The following is a 22,261-nucleotide window of genomic DNA, read 5'->3' as shown; positions in this document are numbered from 1 at the left end:
ACCAGGTCAGCATGGGAGGGCAGTTTGGGGCAATCAGGCTGGCAGGGGAGCAGTTAGGCATCGATCAGGCTTGCAGGGGAGCGGTTAGGGGGTGATCAGGCTGGCAGGCAGAAGTGGTTAGGGACAATCAGGCAGGCAGGCAGGCAAGGGGTTGGGAGCCAGCAGTCCTGGATTGTGAGAGGGATGTCCGACTGCCCTTGAGGGGTCCCAGATTGGAGAGGGTGCAGGCTGGGCTGGGGGACACCCCCCCGTGCACGAATTTCATGCATCAGGCCTCTAGTATATATATTCCCATCCATGCATCCATCTATCCAAACAGTAATCCACTGATTGCCCAGCGCTATACTTGGCAAACACAGCCCCTGCTTTCTCTGAGCTTATAGTCAAATGGAAGAAACAGACTTTGAACTGCTAATTATAATCAAGTACCTACTCAAGATCCCCTTTTCACTCTGTCTGGCCACTGCTGGATGAAGATGACCATGAACAGATTACTATTACAGAGCAGCACTGTAACAGTATTTTCAGATGCCGGTATTAACTATGAACAAGAAAGACCTAGGAATAATTAGATGGGATGTAGACAAGAAGGAAGTGCATTATTAAAATGGGATGCATTTTTAGGAGTCACTATCCAAAGTTAAGCTCTTGCCATTCATTGCCTGGCAACAAGAGAAGCAGCTTCACCCTGGAAAGCTGAGAATGTGCAGAGGACTGGAGAGCAGCTCTGGAGAACTCCCCCCAGGGATTTCTTAGTCAGATGTTTATAAACTATTTTCTAATTCTTGAAAGTGGATGATCTTAACCTGTGCTCTAAGGAGAGCTGATTAAGAACGGAAGAAACGAAAAACCTGACTTTACCCCAATGAGTTCATAGAATTTCAATACCCACCACCACCCCATTTTAAGAACCAAATGCCTAAGTCATCCACCCTGAAGCAGATTTGATGCTGACTCTAAGCACTAATTGTCAGTTCTGCTCTGGTTTATACATGGGAGTGATATGACTGTTAGCAGCCATCATTGCACCAGTCTTATTCATGCATAAAGTAATTGTGCTTTGTATGAATGCAATTTTCCCACAATATTGCCATTTGTTCCCAAAGTTAAAACATCTGCTTTAGAAAATTATATTCCTTCATATGGGCTACACAGCCCTTTACAAGTCTTAACCTATTTAATCCTCCCAACAACCCTATGAAGGAAGTAGTATTGTTTTCCTCATTTTAAAGATGCAGAAACTAAGACCAGAGGTTACAGTACTTTCCCAAAGTTACCCAGTGAGACAGACTTGGGTTCTAATTATTGCTCTGCCATTTTGTGACTTGAATCTGTTCTCTCAACTGCTATGCAAAGTTGCCTTAATATAGAGCAAATGAAGAAAAAAGGACTCTATAGTGCAACAGTCCTGAGCAGCTATTTGCCACTAGTCTTTAATTAGGTTTGTTTATCTACTTTTCCTTTTCCCAGTAGGCCAAAATCAACAAACCAAGACATTTGATTGAAGTCAGCATATCTTGAAAATCAGTTTCTGCAAAAAGAGCCACTAGAGGCCTAATATACTTGTCACCTTACTCTATTTTATAAGGGTCCAGTATCTAATCCATTAGTTTATATCCAGAAGAGACTATCTTGCAAGGAATACAGCCTAACTTCTTTGTTATATCTAGATCAAGGCCCTGCACCTCTGCTACTTGCTAAACCATCCAAGGCATTTGGTTAGATACAGGTAATTCTGAAACTTATTAGCAAGGCACATTGTAGTGGAGTCCTGATATACTCACTTGCCTCACGTAGTCATGGTCATCCAGTGAGTGGAATAAAGGTACAGTTTGCATTTTTTGCTGTTGACAAAATTAAAACTTACACATTTATTTATGTAAGTTTTAATTTACAATTTAAACCATTCTTTTTTTTTTCTCCTTAATAATTCTTCCTTTCTAATTATTCCTTTCTCTAAACAACATCTGAAGTATGGCACTGATTTTTAAAAAACTCCATTGTAATTAAACAAATAGCAAGTTATACTTTATAAATATGCTTTTTTTAAAAAATATTTTTCATTGTTGATAGTATTATAGATATCTCCCATTTTACTCACCTTTACCCTCTTCCTCACAACTTTTATCCTCCCACCCCCAGGTCTTCACTACCCTCTCGCCAGTGTCCATGGGCTATGTATATAAGTATATGAGTTCTTTGGTTTATCTCTTCTCATCCTCTCAACCCCACATAAATATGCATTTTATTGATTTTAGAAGAGAAGAAGGGAGAAAGAAAAAAATGATATTAGGGAGAAACATTGATCCGTTGCCTCCTATACACAACCAAAGACTGAACTGGCAACCTTTTGGTGCACAGGATGATGCTCAACCAACTGAGCCACAGCAGCTAGGTCTTGGCATATAATTCTTACTTAGCATCCATCGTTCTAAAAGATCCTTACCTTTTCTTTGGTAAACTGATGATAAAATGTGGTCATGACAAAGAAATGAGATGTGAATCATTCTCTACTATGTATATTTAGCCTGAGATCCCTCTGTTTTACACAGAGCAATTTCAGCACGTCATATCAGGTTTTTTGTTTTGTTTTGTTTTGTTTGAATATGTTTTTTATTTTTATTTTATTTTTTTAATTTAATAAATCTTTATTGTTCAGATTATTACAATTGTTCCTCTTTTTTCCCCCCATAGCTACCCTCCACCCAGTTCCCACCCCACCCTCTGCCCTTACCTCCCCCTCACTGTCCTCATCCATAGGTGTACGCTTTTTGTCCAGTCTCTTCCCGCACCCCCCCCACCCCTTTCCCCCTGAGAATTGTCAGTCCACTCCCTTTATATGCCCCTGATTCTATTATATTCACCAGTATTCTGTTCATCAGATTTTTTATTCACTTGATTTTTAGATTCACTTGTTGATAGACATGTATTTGTTGTTCATAATTTTTATCTTTACCTTTTTCTTCTTCTTCCTCTTCCTAAAGAATACCTTTCAGTATTTCATATAATACTGGTTTGGTGGTGATGAACTCCTTTAGCTTTTTCTTATCTGTGAAGCTCTTTATCTGACCTTCAATTCTGAATGATAGCTTTGCTGGGTAGAGTAGTCTTGGTTGTAGGTTCTTGCTATTCATCACTTTGAATATTTCTTGCCACTCCCATCTGGCCTGCATAGTTTCTGTTGAGAAATCAGCTGACAATCGTATGGGTGCTCCCTTGTAGGTAATTAACTGTTTTTCTCTTGCTGCTTTTAATATTCCCTCTTTGTCTTTTGCTCTTGGCATTTTAATTATGATGTGTCTTGGTGTGGTCCTCTTTGGATTCCTTTTGTTTGGGGTTCTGTGGGCTTCCTGGACTTGTAAGTCTATTTCTTTCACCAGGTGGGGGAAGTTTTCGGTCATTATTTCTTCAAATAGGTTTTCATTATCTTGCTCTCTCTCTTCTTCTGGCACCCCCATAATTCTGATGTTGGTACACTTGAAGTTGTCCCAGAGGCTCCTTACACTATCTTCAAATTTTTGGATTCTTTTTTCTTTTTAGGTTGAGTGTTTTTTGCTTCTTTGTGTTTCAAATCTTTGACTTGATTCTTGCGGTCCTCTAGTCTGCTGTTAGGTCTCTGTATAATATATTTTTTTTAAATTTCAGTCAGTGTGTTTAATTTCTAGTTGGTCCTTTTTCATATCCTCTAGGGTCTTGCTAAATTTATCGGCCTTTTCTAGGAAATTATTGAAAAACCTTATAACCATGGTTTTGAACTCTATATCCAGTCATTTGCTTTCCTCCATTTCTTTCATTTGTGATCTGTTTCTTTGTCTCCCCATTTTCGCTGCTTTCCTGAGTTGGTAGAGTAGCTTTGTGTTCTAGGTGTCCTCTAGGGCACAGTGGCTCAGCCTCCCCAGTTACCTGAGGTGGACACTCTTGGTGCACCCCTTTGTGGGATGTGTGCAGAGCGTTGTTGTAGTTAAGTCTTGATTGTTGTTGGTATCACTGGGAGGAATTGACCTCCAGGCCAATTGGCTGTGAGGATCAGTTGTGTCTATGCTGGGAGAACTTCTGTGCTGGAGACACTCTTATGAGACAAGACTTGCAAAATTGCAAAAGCCTCTGTGCTCAGCTTGGATGGGGCAGAGTTTTAGGGTGGAGCAGACAGCCTTGGTTTCCTGTCAGCCCTGCCCTATGAGGCCCCTGAGTCTCAGTGTCCCTCGGTAATTGCTGCAACCACCTCTGAGAGAAAGCCGCCCTCAAGTTTCGCCTGCTGCCAGACAGTCCAGTTTCTCCCCGAATGAGTCGGGGTTCTCAGAAACTTGCCTGGAACTGGAGTTCAGCACAGTCGGGAGCTTCCGTCTACCTCCCGCTTTAGAAAGCCAGCCATGCACTCAGCCTCCCGTGCATTCAGCAGTCAGTCCTCTCTGCGTGCACACCTCCGGACCTCTGCCTTCTGCAGCTCCCGAGTCTCAGTGTGCTTTCTCTTTTCCTGACAGTCCAGATTCCCCCCGAATGAGTCTGGTTTCCCAGCATCTCTCCAGGGACTGGAGTTCAGTGCAGTTGGGAGCTTCCTTCTCCCTCCTGCTTTAGAAAGCCAGCCGCACACTCAGCCGCCCGTGCACACAGCTGCCCGTCCTCTCTGCGTGCGAGTCTCCGTACCTCAGCCTTTTGCAACTCCTCTGAGTCTCAATGTGCTTTCCTCTTTTCTTCTAGTTGTAGAATTTCCCCTCAGCCAGCTTTCCTGTGGTTCTGGATGGTGTCTGTTTTGTCTTTTAGTTGTAGTTTTGATATTGTTGTGCGAGGCAGCAGTTTAGGTGTTTACCTATGCCGCCATCTTGGTTTCTCCTCAGTCATATCAGGTTTTAACCCCCCATTAAAGACACATCAGAGTTAAGCACTAGTTTCCTGATTTAATCTCTTCTTGATATTTTAGTGTTTTATTTAATATATTTTAATTCATTCATTAAATAATAGCATGTTATTTGGAAAGATGTATTTTTCATTTATTCTTTTGTTCAGTACAATAAACTGACATTTCTAATATGTTGAGAAGATTGCACTTTCATATATTGCTGAGATTAGCCCTTGAAATTCACTAGCCATCAGGATTTGCTGCTTTCAGTGATTAATTATCTGTTGGCACACTTTTCAAAGGTATTCTCTTTAGCTATTTCCTTTCATCTTGACCTACCATTGTTATGAAGTCTTTCATGAATAACTCAAAAGTATATTAATAAAGGTTTATTTTGTTTCATTGGGTAGAGATGCTGGCTTATAATTATAATGCAGTTTATAACCATAGTGAAATGAAAGCCCCGATAGCTGTACCTCAGTTGAACCCTAAATACCATTTTACGACAAGTAATTATTTACTATTTTGGTAAAGATCTTAGGAATCTGGAATAATTTGTCCCTTCAATCTGTCAGTCCACCAGGATTCTTATCTATTCAGCAAATTGCTATGACATGAATTCAAAGATTGAAGCACTGTTCCAAATGCTGGATATACAGCGATAAACAAAAACACAATACCTGTCCTCATGGAGCTTATCTTCTAGAGGGTGTAGACAGACAGTAGATAAACAAATTAATATACAATGTGTTTTGGAGAATAAACCAGCAGGGTTAGGGAGATAGGCCATGCTGGGAGATATAGGACATTTTCATATAGGGTAGTCAGGGAAAGCCTCTGTATTAAGGTGGCATTTGATGGACAACAAGGAAGAGTTCAGGTAAGTATCTGGAGGAAAAACATTCTAGGCAGAGGTATCCGCACATTCAAAGGTCCTGAGATGATAATATGCTTGACATGTTCAAGGGACGAGCTAGTAAACCAGTGTGACATAAAGTGAAAAAGAGATCACATGATTGATGAGAGTAGAGAAGTAGCCAGGATCAGATTATGTATGATCTTGTCCAAGGCAAGGACTTTGATTTTAACTTGGAAAAGGAAAAACATTAAAGGAGGGGGTTGAGTAGAGGAGCTACATGATCTGCCTCATGTTATAAATTAATGTTTTACTACAGATATGACTTTTATGGCACCAATGGCCAGCTAATGCAGTCAATTAGAGAATGCTATGCTATCAAGAAGTCCACAACCTCCCTCATCCTTCATTAACTTTACTTTGTTCCACAGCTACAGAATGAACCTTAATCTTTTTTTTAATTTAATAAATCTTTATTGTTCAGATTATTACAATTGTTTCTCCTTTTTCCCCCCATAGCTCCCCTCCACCAGGTTCCCACCCCACCCTTTGCCCTTACCTCCCCCCACACTGTCCTCATCCATAGGTGTATGATTTTTGTCCAGTCTCTTCCTGCACCCCCATACCCCTTTCCCCCTGAGAATTATCAGTCCACTCCCTTTCTATGCCCCTGATTCTATCATATTCACCAGTTTATTCTGTTCCTCAGGTATTTAATTCACTTGATTTTTAGGTTCACTTGTTGATAGATATGTATTTGTTGTTCATAATTTTTATCTTTACTTTTTTCTTCTTCCTCTTCTTTAAGAATACCTTTCAGCATTTCATATAATACTGGTTTGGTGGTGATGAACTCCTTTAGCTTTTTCTTATCTGTGAAGCTCTTTATCTGACCTTCCATTCTGAATAATAGCTTTGCTGGGTAGAGTAATCTTGGTTGTAGGTTCTTGCTATTCATCACTTTGAATATTTCTTGCCACTCCCGTCTGGCCTGCATAGTTTCTGTTGAGAAATCAGCTGACAGTCATATGGGTGCTCCCTTGTAGGTAATTAACTGTTTTTCTCTTGCTGCTTTTAATATTCTCTCTTTGTTTTTTGCTCTTGGCATTTTAATTATGATGTGTCTTGGTGTGGTCCTCTTTGGATTCCTTTTGTTTGGGGTTCTGTGCGCTTCCTGGACTTGTAAGTCTATTTCTTTCACCAGGTGGGGGAAGTTTTCTGTCATTATTTCTTTCAATAGGTTTTCAGTATCTTGCTCTCTCTCTTCTTCTGGCACCCCCATAATTCTGATGTTGGTATGCTTGAAGTTGTCCCAGAGGCTTCTTACACTATCTTTAACTTTTTGGATTATTTTTTCTTTTTTTTGCTTTTCTGGTTGGGTGTTTTTTGCTTCTTTGTATTTCAAATCTTTGACTTGATTCTTGCGATCCTCTAGTCTGCTGTTGGGTCTCTGTACAATATTTTTTATTTCAGTCAGTGTATGTTTAATTTCTAGTTGGTCCTTTTTCATATCTTCGAGGGTCTCATTATATTTATCGGCCTTTTCTAGGATATTCTTGAAAAGCCTTATAACCGTGGTTTTGAATTCTATATCCAGTCATTTGTTTTCCTCCATTTCTTTCGTTTGTGATCTGTTTCTTCGTCTCCCCATTTTTCACTGCTTCCCTGAGTTGGTGGGGTAGCTTTGTGTACTAGGTTTCCTATATGGCCCAGTGGGTCGGCCTCCCCAGTTAACCTGAGGTGGACACTCTTGGTGCACCCCTTTGTGGACTGTGTGTACAGCCTTGTTGTAGTTAAGTCTTGATTGTTGTTGGTATCACTGGGAGGAATTGACCTCCAGGCCAGTTGGCTGTGAGGATCAACTGTCTGAACCTTAATCTTTAAACAAACATTATGGGCAAATGCTTTGTAGGTTACAGTGGAATTGGCAAGAATGTGTAATTCACTCAGGCCATCCTATCCAAACTGCAAGGAGACAAAAACAAGTGTATTCATTTACCTCAGCCATCAGCAGTGCAAGAAAAACAACCCTCACTGAAGTGAGTCAGTAGAATCTTCGTAAACCAAAGCAAGCATATTATGCCTTAAATGATGGCTCAGTGGCCTCAAGGAAGTAAGGCACTTCCTTAGCTACTAATTTACTACCAGGCCATGACTCAGGCTTAGGGAAAATCAAACCTATTATTGCTTATTCAAAATACAGTAAGCAACTGTAGGTAAACATTGAAACTGTTTAGAAGAACAGAAAGGTAACATTGCTAAGAGGACAAATATGTAATCTGTAGCAGTTCTCACACTAGCTTTGTGTGTATATCCATCCTCCAATGACTGGTGGCTGTTTGCACAGCCATCCCTTTGCTTCCTCATTGGAGTTGCACATGTAATTTGATGTGTTTGCCCAAAGTTAAAAACTGCAGTTCTAATGGTTTCACCTCTGTTTAACATGTCACCTTGTTTCTTCCTAATCCTAGAAAATTAGCAAAGTCACTGACTACTGGGCATGGCCTATAGAGCCACCCCTAAAGCTATGAGGTTTGAAACTCTGTACTCAAAATATTCGTACTGTCCTTTATTCTGGTCACTTAGCCTACAGCCCCCTGTTTATTCCTTTTCACAATAATTTTCAGCCAGTATCAGTCCTCTGTAAATATTCTCTCCATAGATAGGTATTGCAGAAAGTATAACTTCAGTGACACTGATATACCAAAGTGTGTTTAAAGTATATTTCTGGTGATTTACTAGTAATCTCACTATGCAAGAAGGTGACTTAAAAATGGAGCCTTATTATCTTATCTTGGTGTATAATGTAAGGTATCATTTATAGTTAACTCTGATTAAATTGACTTATGTTTGGCTAGTCCTAGAATGTATGAATTATGTTTTTTAGGTATTATAACAGTGGCAATTTTGGTTATTCTGGTGGTGCGATTCTGACTGATCTATTTTTAGGTTTCAACATACACTCTTTGAATTCGAAGCTATACCTTGACCTAGAATAGTCACACATTTTCTGAGATTAGTAAATGCTTAGCTCTTGCTGATTATAAAATAGAGCACTTAAATGTAGGAGATGATAATACCAAATACATCATTTTCAAATGGAATGAAGGCCTAACTAGGTTGTACTAGTAGGAATATACTCACCCACAGTAGGTCTGTATCTTGCTGGACACTGGAGACTATACAATTCAGTTTTGTTCTGTTATCTCTCACTGCAAGAACACATTTTGGGGCATGGCATGGGTTCTGGTTGCAGCTCAAGAAGTGCTTTCTGGACAACTCTCTTTGGAAGGCACCTACTATTTTCAAAATGCTAAGCACCATGAGTGCCAGCATCTCATTTAACAAAATGTATCCTATCTAACAAAGAGGGAATATGCTAATTGACCCTCACACCCTTGCAAAGATGATGGCGCCCACATCCAATAAGGAGGGAATATGCTAATTGACTGCCCCGCCCTCAAAGATGGCAGAGACCACAGCCACAAGATGGTGACACCCAGTTCCCTCAGCCCCACCAGGTGGCAGGTGTGCGGCAAGACCGGGCCTGCCCCCAGGTGGGCCTGGCCGCTCTGCACACCTGCCTCCAGAGTCCCCCAGTCCCCTCAGTCCCCCAGACACCCAGGGCTGGCCCAAGGCATAGGCAAGCCTCAGATGGCAGCTGCCCAGCTGCCCAGGGCTGGCCCGAGGTACAGGCAAGCCTTGGATGGTGGCTGCCCAGCTGACGTCCGAGGCGCAGGCAAGTCTCAGATGTTGGCTGCCCAGCCTCCCAGGGCCAGCCCGAGGTGCAGGCAAGCCTCGGATGGCGGCTGCCCAGCCACCTAGGGCCACCCAAGGCTCAGGTAACCGGGGCTGGCCGAGGCTTGCACTGCCGCCAGTGGCAGCATCAGAGGTGTGATGAGGCATCACCTTCCCCTGATTGCTGGGTCACCTCCTGCCCCTGAGGGCTCCCGGACTGTGAGAGGGGGCAAGCCGGGCTGAGGGACCCCCACCTCCAGCGCATGAATTTTCATGCACTGGGCCTCTAGTATAAAATAATCAGCTTCCAATAGTCAGCCAGAGATGATACTGCACATTCTGCAAAAAAATAAACATATATAAGATGTTGTTCAGAGAAGCTCTGACTCACTAAGCAAATCATGCATCATGATTCTGTACACAAACCAATTCCTTTGTAGGGCCAGAAGATTTAGCTGCTTTACCTAGGGACAGTATAGGATAGCTAGACAATTCTGAAAATGTTATGCTTTATATCATCCAGCACATATAATTGAATATATTCTCTCCTTTCCTGAATAATTGCATTAGAGGGTCAACCAAGGAACAAGTCCATGTCTCACCTTTCCAACAGGGGGTTACAGAGCAAAGAGAAAATGGATCCTTGACAGGGTGGGGGAAGGAAGAATTGGATGTTAAACCCATACAACCCTTTCCCTGGAGACATAACTTGGGCAGAAAAGGAAAAGGATATACATCTGGTCTGCCGTATCATCACCTTTGCATCAACTGACTGTTTATTTTAGTTGGAAGTCAGCATTTAACCAGTTCTGCCTGAAGCTAAGTGAGGGAGTTTAATTCTGAGAACTGAGATCTCCCTGAAGGGTCATATCCTTCTCTTTCTTTTGGGGAAGGAGTGTTTACACCCTCCTGATGATGAGGAATACAGTAGGCATCATCAAGTGGCAACATCCCAAACTCATTCTACCTGAGAATTTAAAAAAAGAGAAGCAATCCAGCTGCTGATATGATTCATGAATAGATGATGCACTTACAATGATTTGGTGGTTCAGTTTGTCATATACCAATCACTTGCACTTAAAAGAGCCTTTATGTGGAATCAATATGAGCCATAAGACTTAAATACAAAAATATTATGAACATTTAAATTTTTAGCCCCTATGCTTACCTTTAAAGTAATATATGTGGCATATTTAGCAGTATAGATTTTTCATCACCAGCCATCTGCAAAAAAAAAAAAATTAGTATGAGATAAATAATTTAGCTTTCTTCTGTTCAAATACAATTCCATTACCCTCTTCCTTGATGCTGTGTAAGTCTTCAGAAATAATTAATTGTAAAGTGCTTTTGCATCCAGCCAAAGCTGAGCCTGGAGGTTTCTGACATGCTGACATTTGATTATTTTTTCCTCTGTGTGCTGTGAAAAGAAGAGGTGCTGATTATTAGCAAGTGACCTCAGAGAATGGCATAGCTGGTGATGGCTCCTGCATAAACATACTGTCTGCTAAATCACAGTATGTGAACCATGACACGAGGCAGCTTAGACGTTTAAAAATGCAGGTCAGCTCTACCTGGTTTTGCTCAATGGATAGAGCATTGGCCTGTGGACTGAAAGGTCCTGGGTTCAATTCTGGTCAAGGGCACTTACCTATGTTATAGGCTCAATCCCTGATCAGGGCACAAGCGGGAGACAACCAATCGATGTGTCTCTCTCACATAGATATTTTTCTCTCTCTCTCCCCCTCCCTTCCATTCTCACTAAAAATCAATGGAAAAATATCCTCAGGTGAGGATTAACAAAAAAAAATAAATAAATAAAAAGTTCAGGTAATTTTTTTTTAATTTAAAAAAATGTAGAGCACAAGAAAGAAATTTAGGAGAGATTTGTTACAAATTCCCTGGGACCTAGTACTTCTCTCTAATTACAGTAATAGCTCAGCCTCTGAAGCACAGGAACTGGATCAAAGGAGGTATTTTTCCATTCATAAGAAAAATCTCTGCTCCTTTTGTTCCTGGTTTTATTTCTCCAATCTGGCTTGAGTTGAGAAATCTTCTGGTAGAGTTGTAGACAAACACGTGCAAGATTGTGGAGGGCCCTGAACACCAGGCCAGGGAGTTTGGATTTTATTCTGTAGGCAGCAGGGAGCCATTAAAAGATTTTGAACAGGAGGAGTGTAAAAAAAAATAGGATTTGATTTGAATGCATGTTTAGTATAAAAGTGCAATGATAAGATATATTAAGGGAGTATTATGGTTTTGTTCACAGCATTAACATAACTGGAGAATTCATCTCTACTAGCTGTCTAGTTCAGCCTTTACAGCATGCAAATTTTCAGGGCCAGCTGCAAGAGCTTGATGATAAAAGAACTAAGACTTGATCATGTGAATGTAACTGTATAGAGAGGAATTTTAGTGATCAAGATCACTGGTAACACAGAATAATAATCATTTTAAAGGGTGACTGTAGAGTTTTTGCTATTTTGTTTGAGTTCTTTGAAACCACTTCTGTGCTATATAATTACCTTAAATTTTAAGTGTTCCCTGTGGGAATAATTTATGCATGTTGCATTCTCATGCAAATGCTTTAACTGTCTACGCTGTTGAAAATGAAAGCTGAAAATTATTCCAACTAGGTTGTGGTTTTGCACAAAGCTTATGAAGTATTAATCATTTTTTATATATTCTTATAGTTGGTATTATATTCTGGCATTGTGTTTTCAACTACAATAATACATAGGTAACAAATATTTGAAATTTGAAATTGCATATCTGGATAAAGAACTGTAATTTGCCTATTTCAAAATGTAATATCATCAAACTCTTTCTTAAAAAAAATATAAAGTGTTGCAGTATTTTAAGAATTACAGAACAAACAAAATTTAATTAAAACTAAGCTATTGAAAGCTCATTTATGAATTATAGTTGGGTGCTTAGTCTGAACACTCCTGTGAAGCACTGAAGTTTTGTAAGTCAGGCTTCACTGCAGTGGTTTCTACATAATCATAATATAAGGTGATAGGAATTATAAACGTCATTACAGGTGGTGGTGGCTTGTCATAAATAGGGAATCGTTGCCTTGTTTACCGAGACATAGCTATAGTTCTAAGCATTACATTTCTTTTACGAAAATATAATTCACTTTGTAAAAGTGACATTCATATTTCAAAGTCTTTTTTTAATTAATTTTTTTCAGGACTTTGCACTAATCCTGAGTTGCTTGAGACCTATATTTCCTTCCTTCCCCACCCAGCCCCCAGAGATGGATGTGCATTACGCATAGGAAAATCTTCAGGAAGAAATAAATGGGTTTGCTCCTCTATCAGGTTCCTCTATAAATCTACAGATACTAAGTTTAAGGAAGAACACAACCTGCCCTGGGTGGCCTTTCAGATTTTACCCTGAGTTCAGAGCACAACTGGGAGTTTGGAGAGGAAACAGAGATTCTCTCCAGCAAAGCAGACACACTTTTCTACCTTCCCCATTAAACCTTTGGAGTGGGTGTGGGAGTGGTGGGTATGGGAGACCTTTCTCATTGGCCACAGAATTATGGAATTGGGAAAAACAAATCATCACATTTACTTTCTCTGTTTTCACTTCTTGTCATCTTTCTGTCTCTTTGCCCCCACCCCCACCTCTGTCTTGCTCTCTCTGCCTCCTCCCTTTCTGTCTTGCAAGCACGGGCTCTCACATACATGCTTGAGGCTGACTAGATTGGTTTATATTTCTCCTTACCTGTTACCCACATCTTTACCTAGTTTCAGTAAATGTGACCCAGGGTCATGCCCTAGAGACTAGTAGTTTAGAGAGGTCACTGGAAAGAAAAAAAAAAAAAGGAAATGTGCCTAATTCAGTTGCAATCATTTTGCAATAGCAGAATGAACTTTTCATGGCATGATCTAGGACAGTGGTCGGCAAACTGCGGCTCGTGAGCCGCGGTTTGCCGCTCTGTTAACTAATGAGTTTGCTGACCACTGAGATAGGGGCTTAATCACAAGGAACAACAACAGCCTGTAATTATTGGAATCCAGAGTCTAAGTCAGTGATAGGCAAACTCATTAGTCAACAGAGCGGCAAACCGCAGCTCGCGAGCTGCATGTGGCTCGTGAGGCTCGTGAGGCTCGTGAGCCGCAGTTTGCCGACCACTGATCTAGGAGAATGTTAAATGCACACATTTACATAAGAGAAAAAAATCTTTGTTTTGAAGAAAGCAGTGGACTGGGAGACAGGCTGGCGGGCTTGGCTGATGCTCTGTGTTAAATCTCTTCCTTCTGCAACCCAGGACCAGTGAGGGCTGCTAGGTCCTCAGTGTTTTGCATCCCTGGAAACGTCTTAGAGATCAGGTTGCCTTAAAATAAAGGACTCTCACATGTCATCAACAACTACCTTATATAGATTCCAGCTTCATCAAAAAGGAGCTACTTCCCTGCCTGGATTCATTCTCTAAAAGAAAATGTGAAAGCCAGATTTCATTATAATTAGCGTCTCTGGTTCAATTTCTTCAACTGTAAAAAAAGATCTTGAGAGAGAAAACAAAGGTCTACCAAAATCCATTATAATCATTACCTTTATTGTCATTATCATTATTACATTTTCTCTTATCTGTCACTTGAATGCCATAACTATTTAAGCAGTTGTAGCAAACTTTAAAAATAGGCACTGCTTAAACCTAAGGAAGGTACTATTAGATTTTCATTATTGTTGTTATTAGTAACCTACATTATGAAAGTAGAACTAGTAAAAGAGCATTTAGAACAGAAGAAGTGAGACAATATTGTACTTTTTGTAGCATAAATTAAAATGAAACATGTGTCATTTGGCCCATTCCTACTGGGTTACGTATTTCACAGATCTTTTTAATATCAGTTTTTTGTTTTTTGTTTTTTCTTTCCAGTAACCTCTCTAAACCAGAAGTTTCTAGGGCATGACCCTGGGTCACATTTAATGATACTAGGTAATATTACATAAATGTTCTAGTCATTCAGATTTTAGGATCTTAGGCTATTTTAAGCCCCAAATTAAAAACTCATGTATTGTTACCCTTGAAAAGGAATCAGTACTGAATGCAGTTTTACATACAGTTAACATGTAACAGGAACCTGTCTCAGAAATGGAAATGTGCTTCTCTGTTTGCTTTCACTGACCACCAGTAATTTCCATACCGGTTTCAAGTTGGGAGTGGGGTGGAGATGCTGCATTTTCTTTTATATCACATGAACTGAAAATTAAGGCAAGGGGAGGGATCCCACCATCAGTGAGCGTTTACACACAAGCTGGCTGCTTTCCATGGCCTCTGCAATCCTTCCTGTGATGCACCTGGTGGTATTTTACAGATGCAGGAACAGAGCACAGGTGAATTGCCCAAAATCAGAAATCTGGAAAGTGGAAGAGGCAGGTTTGCATAGAGATCTTCAGTGTACAAACAGGCAGGGCACACAAATAGGAGGAAGGGCTGAAACTTCAGCAAATGTTGAAACTGTACATTTAGAAGAAAATTGATATTGCAGCTATTGCCTACATAGTGACTATTAAGGTGACTTTGACACTTGCAATTGTGTTTACTAGTATAAAGAAATGATTTAAGGATTTATTTTCTTTGGTTTCTTCATTTTTGAGGTGGGAGAATTCCTCTCTCTCAGGCCACAGGGATGTAGATACATTCAAGTTACTATAGAGAACTGCTGTCAAGATTAAATGAGATCATTACATATGCAAAGGAGCCTCCCATGGTGCTTGGCACACAGTAGGCTCTCATTAAGTAGTAGTTTAGAATGTATCTTCCATTTGAGTCTTAATTTAATTCATTGACTTCCCTCATTCATATTCATGGTAAATGTCTATCACCAGCATCCTCTCATTAGCTCCTTTCAATGCACTCTCTTCATAGAGAGATTACTCTCTTTTGGACTTCCTATCCTCAGAAGTAATTTGCAGGTGTAATGTGATGTGGCAGTCCAATAGCCCCCTGTGAAACCTTTTTCATCATTCATTTATAGATGAGGCCTTTGCATCTTGTCCTATGAGACTCTGGGTTTTATGGTTTGCAGAAGAAAGCACACATTAATGACTTCTATTTGAGCAGTCACTGTTGTCTGTCATTGCTTTCCTACTTGTGCAGGAGAAAAGATAAAAAGCCTCCTTTTAAAACTTTTGAAGAAGTGGACTTCTGGTCATTGTAAGTGATTCTCTTCTACAGAGACAAACCCTATCAAATTTAACACAATCACTATCCAACACAAATCAAAATTCCAATCCTCAATATTTCCTGAAGTATCAGAATATCCTATGTGCCCACCTTGCTATGTTTTTTTTTTTAATTTAAATTCTTTATTGTTTAAAATATTACATAAGTCTCCTTTTTTCCCCCATTGACCTCTCCCTGGCCACTCCCACCCCCCAGCATACGCCCTCACCCCCTACTGTCTGTGTCCATTGGTTATGATCATATGCATGCATACAAGTTCTTTGGTGGATCTCTTACCTCCCACCCCCGACATCCCTCATAGATTGGACAGTCTGTTCCATACTTTTGGCTCTATTTTTGTTCATCAGTTTATGTTGTTCATTATATTCCACAAATGAGTGAGATCATGTGATATTAATCTTTCTCTGACTGGCTTATTTTGAATAGCATAATGCTCCCCAGGTCAATTCCAAGCTGTTGCAAATGGTAAGAGCTTGTTTTGTTGTTGTTGTTGTTGTTTTTTCTTTTCTTTTTCTTTTTTTTCTGCAGTTTAGTATTCCATTGTGTAGATGTACCACAGTTTTCTAATCCACTCATCTGCTGATGGGCACTTAGGCTCTTTCCAAATCTTAGCTATTGTAAATTGTGTTGCTGTGAACATATGGGTGCATAGATCCTTTTTGATTGGTGTTTCTGTTTTCTTGAGATATATTCCTAGAAGTGGGATTACTGGGTCAAATGGGAGTTCCATTTTTAAGTTTTTGAGGAAAATCCATACTGTTTTCAACAGTGGCTGCACCAGTCTGCATTCCCACCAGCAGTGCACCACAAGGGTTCTTTTTTCTCCACATCCTCACCAGCACTTGTCCTTTGTTGATCTGTTGATGATAGCCATTCTGACAGGTATGAATGGTACCTCATTGTCGTTTTGATTTTCATCTCTCAGATGATTAGTGACTTTGAGCATGTTTTCATATGTCTCTTGGCCTTCTGTATGTCCTCTTTTGAAAAGTGTCTATTTAAGTCCTTTGCCCATTTTTTGATTGGGTTGTTTATCTTCCTTTGGTTAAGTTGTATGAGTTTCCTATAAATTTTGGAGATTAAACCCTTATTGGAGATTGTTAGGTTGCCGAAGGAGGAATGCATGAGGCCAGAGTGGTGAGGGATTATGAATTTATTCCATCATCCACACTCCAGGTGGCTGAGCCTGGATGGATCCAGCACCCAGTGAGGGGAGTCAGAGGCTTTTAAAGGACTTTTGGCAGGATTTTTCTGGGTGGAAACTTCTTTATACATACCCTGAGGGAAGAGAATGGAATGTGGTCACCACAAGTGAAAAGAAGTCTTCAGCAAAGGGAATGTCCATATTGAAATGACCTGAAAAGCCAGTTCCCAGTGGAAGGGTATCAACTCAATTGCTTGATCAAACCTAATAGAGATAACATTGGCAAATATGATAGCCATTCTGACAGGTATGAGATGGTACCTCATTGTCATTTTGATTTTCATCTCTCAGATGATTAGTGACTTTGAGCATGTTTTCATGTCTCTTGGCCTTCTGTATGTCCTCTTTTGAAAAGTGTCTATTTTGGTCCTTTGCCCATTTTTTGAATGGATTGTTTATCTTCATTTTGTTAAGTTGTATGAATTCTCTGTAAATTTTGGAGATTAAAACCTTATCTGAAATAACATTAGCCAATATTTTCTCCCAATACACTGGGCTTTCTTGTTGTTTTGTTGATGTTTGTTTGTTTGTGTGTTTTTTTTAGCTGTGCAGAAGCTTTTTATTTGATGTAGTCCCATTTTCATATTTTCTCCTTAGTCTCCATAGCTCTAGGAGCTGTGTCAGTAAAGATATTGCTATGACATATGCCTGATATTTTGCTGCCTTGTAGGAGTCTTGTAGGATTTTTATGGTTTCCCATCTTACATTTAAGTCCTTTAGCCATTTTGAGTTTGTTTTTGTGTATGGTGTAAGTTGGTGATCTAGTTTGATTTTTTTTTTTTTGCATGTATCTGACCAAATTTCCCAGCACCATTTATTGAAGAGACTGTCTTGATTCCTTTGTATGTTCTTGTCTCCTTTGTCAAATACTAATTAAGCATAATGGCGTGGGTCGATTTCTGGGTTCTCTGTTCTGTTCCATTGGTCTATATGTCTGTGCTTGTGCCAGTACCAGACAGTTTTGAAAACCGTGGCTTGGTAATATAGCTTGATATCTGGTATTGTGATCCCTCCAACTTTGTTCATCTTTCTAAAAATTGCTGCAGCTATTCGGGCTTTTTTTTTTTTTTTTTATTCCAGATGAATTTTTGGAGAGTTTGTTCTAGATCTTTGAAATATGCTGTTGGTATTTTAATGAGAATTGCATTGAATCTGTAGATTGCTTTGGGTAGTATGGACATTTTAATGATGTTGATTCTACCAATCCATGAACATAGTATGTTCTTCCATTTGTTTATGTCTTTCTCTATCTCTTTTTTTCAATGTCCTATAGTTTTCCGAGTACAGGTCTTTTACCTCCTTAGTTAAGTTTATTCCTAGGTATCTTAATTTTTTGGTGCAATGGTGAATGGGATTGTTTTTTTCAGTTTCTCTTTATTTGAGTTCATTATTGGTGAATAAAAAGGCCATAGATTTCTGGGTGTTAATTTTGTATCCTGCTACATTGCCAAATTCATTTATTAGGTCTAGTAGTTTTTTGAGTCCTTGGGTTTTCTATGTACAGGATCATATCATCTGTGAATAAGGACAGTTTCACTTCTTCTTTTCCCATTTGGATGCATTTTATTCCTTCTTCTTGTCTGATCGCTATGGCTAACACTTCCAGTACTATATTGAACAGGAGTGGTGAAAGTGGGCATCCCTGTCTTGTTTCTCTTCTTATGGGAAATGGAGTTAGTCTTTGCCCATTGAGTATGATGTTGGCTGTACGTTTGTCATATAAGGCTTTTATTATGTTGAGGTATGATCCCTCTATTCGCACTTTGCCTAGAGTTTTTATCAAGAAAGGGTGTTGAATTTTGCCACATGCTTTTTCTGCATTGATTGATATGATTATCTGATTTTTTTTTCTCTCAATTTGTTTGTGCTCTGTATCACATTTATTGATTTGTGGATATTGTACCATCCTTGCATCCCCAGAATAAATCCCACTTCCTCATGGTTTATGATCTTTCTTATTTAATGCTGGATCCAACTTGCTAGAATTTTGTTGAGGATTTTAGCATCTATGTTCATCAAGGATATTGGCCTGTAGTTCTCTTTTTTGGTGGTGTCTTTATCTGGTTTTGGAATTAGGGTAATGCTGGCTTCATAGAAAGAGCTTGTAAGTGTGCCTTCCTTTTGAATTTTTTGAAATAGTCTAAGGAGGATAGGTTTTAGTTCTTCTTTGAATGCTTGGTAGAACTCCCCTGTAAAGCCAGGGATTTTGTTTCCTGGAAGACTTTTCATTTCTGCTTCAATTTCTTTGGTAGTTATAGGCCTATTTAGGTTTTTTGATTCTTCCTGATTGAGTTTTGGGAGCTTGTATTTTTCTAAGAATATGTGCATTTCGTCTATGTTGTTCATTTTGTTGGAATCGAGTTGTTCATAGTATTTTTTCATACTCCTTTGTATTTCTGTAGGATTGGTTATTACTTCACCTCTTTCATTTCTGATTTTTTTTGAAGGGTTTTTTTTTGTTGTTTATTTTATGTACAAAGAGATAGCATTCTGTCATAAGGTAGATGTCTTGAATGATCCATTCACGGAAGTTCACTTAGTCCAACTTAATGAAACCTATGTCCTTCGCGTACTGACGGAAACACTGGCGGCACATGTTGAGGCCATACTTCCGGATCAGACCGTGGCGGTTTGAGCAGACGTGGCAAGAACGAGAACCCTGGCCGAATTTCCTTGGATGGCTCCAGTAGAGTTGCTGGTGACCCATCTTGCTCACACTGTAGCAAAGAGGCAAAAAAAAAGCTCATTTCTGATGTTTTTTATTTGTGTTCTCTCTCTTTGTTTCTTGGTGAGCCTGGCTAGAGGTTCATCAATCTTGTTGATGCATTCAAAGAACTAGCTCTTGGTTTTGTTGATCTTTTGTATTGTTTTTTTGGTCTCTATGTCATTTATTTCTGCATTGATCATTATTATTTCATTCCTTCTGCCTATGCTGGGCTTTTTTTGTTGGTCTCATTCTAACTCTTTGAGTAGTGGGGTTAGATATTTTATTACCATTTTTTCTTGTTTTTGAGTTAGGCCTGTAGAGCTATGAACTTCCCTCTCAAGACTGCTTTCACTGTGTCCCATAGACTTTGGATTGTTGTGTTTTCATTGTTGTTTGTTGCCAGGATGCTTTTTATTTTTTCTTTGATTTCTTTGGTAATCCAATCATTGTTAAATAGCATGCTATTTAACCTCCAAGTGCTTGATATTTTTTCATTGTTTTTATTATAGTTGATTTCTACTTTTATGCCATTATGATCTGAGAAGATGCTTGATATGATTTCTACCTTCTTGAATTTGAAGATACTTTGCCTGTGTCTCAATATGTGGTCTGTCTTTGAAAATGACCCTTGTGCACGTGAGAAGAATGTATATTCTGTAACTTTGATGTGAAATGTTCTGAAGATGTTAATTAATTCCATCTGATCTAGTGAGTCATTTAAGATTGATGTTTCTTTTCTGATTTTTTGTTTAGAGGATTTATCCAGTGATGTCAGTGGTGTATTAAAGTCCCCTACTATGATTGCATTATTGTTGATTTCTCCCATGATATCTTCCAGGAAGTTTTTTTTTTTTATGTGTTTGGGTGCTCCTGCATTGGGTGCATATATGTTTATCAGGGTTATATCCTCTTGTTGTATTGATCCCTTTAGTATTATGAAGTGGCCTTCCTTATCTCTTGTTATGGCCTTCACTTTGAGGTCTAATTTGTCAGATATAAGTATTGCTACCCCAGCTTTTTTTTTTTCATTTCCATTTGCCTGAAAAAAAATTTTCCATCTCTTCACCATCAGTCTGTGTGAGTCCTTTGTTCTGAGGTGGGTCTCCTGTAGACAGCAGATATATGGGTCATGTTTTCTTATCCATTCAGCTACCCTATGTCTGTTGATTGGGACATTTAATCCATTTACATTTAAAGTTATTATTGAGATGGAAACCAAGATGGCAGCATAGGTAAGCGCCTAAACTGCTGCCTTGCACAACAATTTCAAAACTACAACTAAAAGACAGAACGGACACCATCCAGAAACACAGGAAAGCTGGCTGAGTGAAAATTCTACAACTAGAAGGAAAGAGAAAAGTTCACAGAGAATTGGAGGTACGGCAAAGGGTCTTGTGCGCGCAGAGAGGAAGGGCGGCTGAGAGCCTGGCTGACTTTCTCTGGCGGAAGGGGGAAGGAAGCCCCCGACCGCACTGAACCCCAGTTCTGATTGCACTGAACCCCAGTTCCAGGCGAGCCCCTGGGGACCCACGCTCTTGTGGGGGGAATCTGGACTCTCAGGCGGAGACTCAGGAGCCGGGGAAGGCAGAGGTCTGAAGGCACATGTGTGCCAATACGCACAAAGGCTGCGGAGGTTGCCACAGGCTTTCCCTAGTGGAAGGGAGTCGGAAGCTCCTGACTGCACTGAGCCCCAGTTCTGACTGCACTGAACCCCAGTTCCAGGCGAACCCCTGGGGACCCATGCTCTTGTGGGGGGAATCTGGACTCTTGGGCGGAGACTCGGGAGCCGGGGAAGGCAGAGGTCTGAAGGTGCACGCGTGCACGCAAGGGCACGGCTGACGGGAAGCCAAGACTGTCTGCTTCGCCCTGAGACTCCATTCCATCCAAGCTGAGCACAGAGGCTATTGCAATTTGGCAAGTCTAATCCTATAAGGCTTTCTCCAGCACCGAACTTCTCCCAGTGTAGACACAGCTGATCCTTACAGCCAACTGGCCTGGAGGTCAATTCCTCCCAGTGATACCAACAACAATCAAGACTTAATTACAACAAGGCTGTATGCACAGTCCACAAAGGGGTGCACCAAGAGTGTCCACCTCAGGTTAACTGGGAAGGCTGACCCACTGGGACATATAGGAAACCTAGCACACAAATCTACCCTACCAACTCAAGGAAGCAGTGAAAATGCGGCGTCAAAGAAACAGATCACAAACGAAAGAAATGGAGGAAAACAAATGACTGGACATAGAATTCAAAACCACAGTTATAAGACTTTTCAAGAATATCCTAGAAAAGGCCGATAAATATAATGAGACCCTTGAAGATATGAAAAAGGACCAACTAGAAATTAAACATACACTGACTGAAATAAAAAATATTACACAGAGACCCAAAAACAGACTAGAGGAACACAAGAATCAAGTCAAAGAATTGAAATACAAAGAAGCAAAAAACACTCAACCGAAAAAGCAAAAAGCAAAACAAAATCCAAATGTTGAAGATAGTGTAAGGAGCCTCTGGGACAACTTCAAGTTTACCAACATCAGAATTATGGGGGTGCCAGAAGAAGAGAGAGAGCAAGATACTGAAAACCTATTGGAAGAAATAATGACAGAAAACTTCCCCCACCTGGTGAAAGAAATAGACTTACAAGTCCAGGAAGTGCACAGAACCCCAAACAAAAGGAACCCAAAGAGGACCACACCAAGACACATCATAA

General features: G+C 40.0%; 2 protein-coding genes across 9 annotated transcripts in view; one reads left to right on the top strand and one right to left on the bottom strand.

Moving 5' to 3' along the window:
• The window catches only part of FGF13 (fibroblast growth factor 13), a 659,009-nt gene that overhangs the window by 612,708 nt on the left and 24,040 nt on the right, over window positions 1–22,261 (top strand). The window lies entirely within an intron of this gene.
• Window positions 19,374–19,544, bottom strand: LOC308239260 (small ribosomal subunit protein uS14-like; the record flags this gene model as incomplete). Its single annotated transcript, XM_080652006.1, has 1 exon — window positions 19,374–19,544. The coding sequence occupies one exon, from the start codon at window positions 19,542–19,544 to the stop codon at window positions 19,374–19,376; it is 171 nt and encodes a 56-aa protein (XP_080508132.1).

Source organism: Plecotus auritus (genome assembly GCF_963455305.1).
Source record: "Plecotus auritus genome assembly, chromosome: X".
NCBI classification, from domain to species: Eukaryota; Metazoa; Chordata; class Mammalia; order Chiroptera; family Vespertilionidae; genus Plecotus; species Plecotus auritus.
The sequence above is the reverse complement of the archived record's forward strand: the minus strand, read 5'-3'. Positions and strand labels throughout refer to the sequence as shown.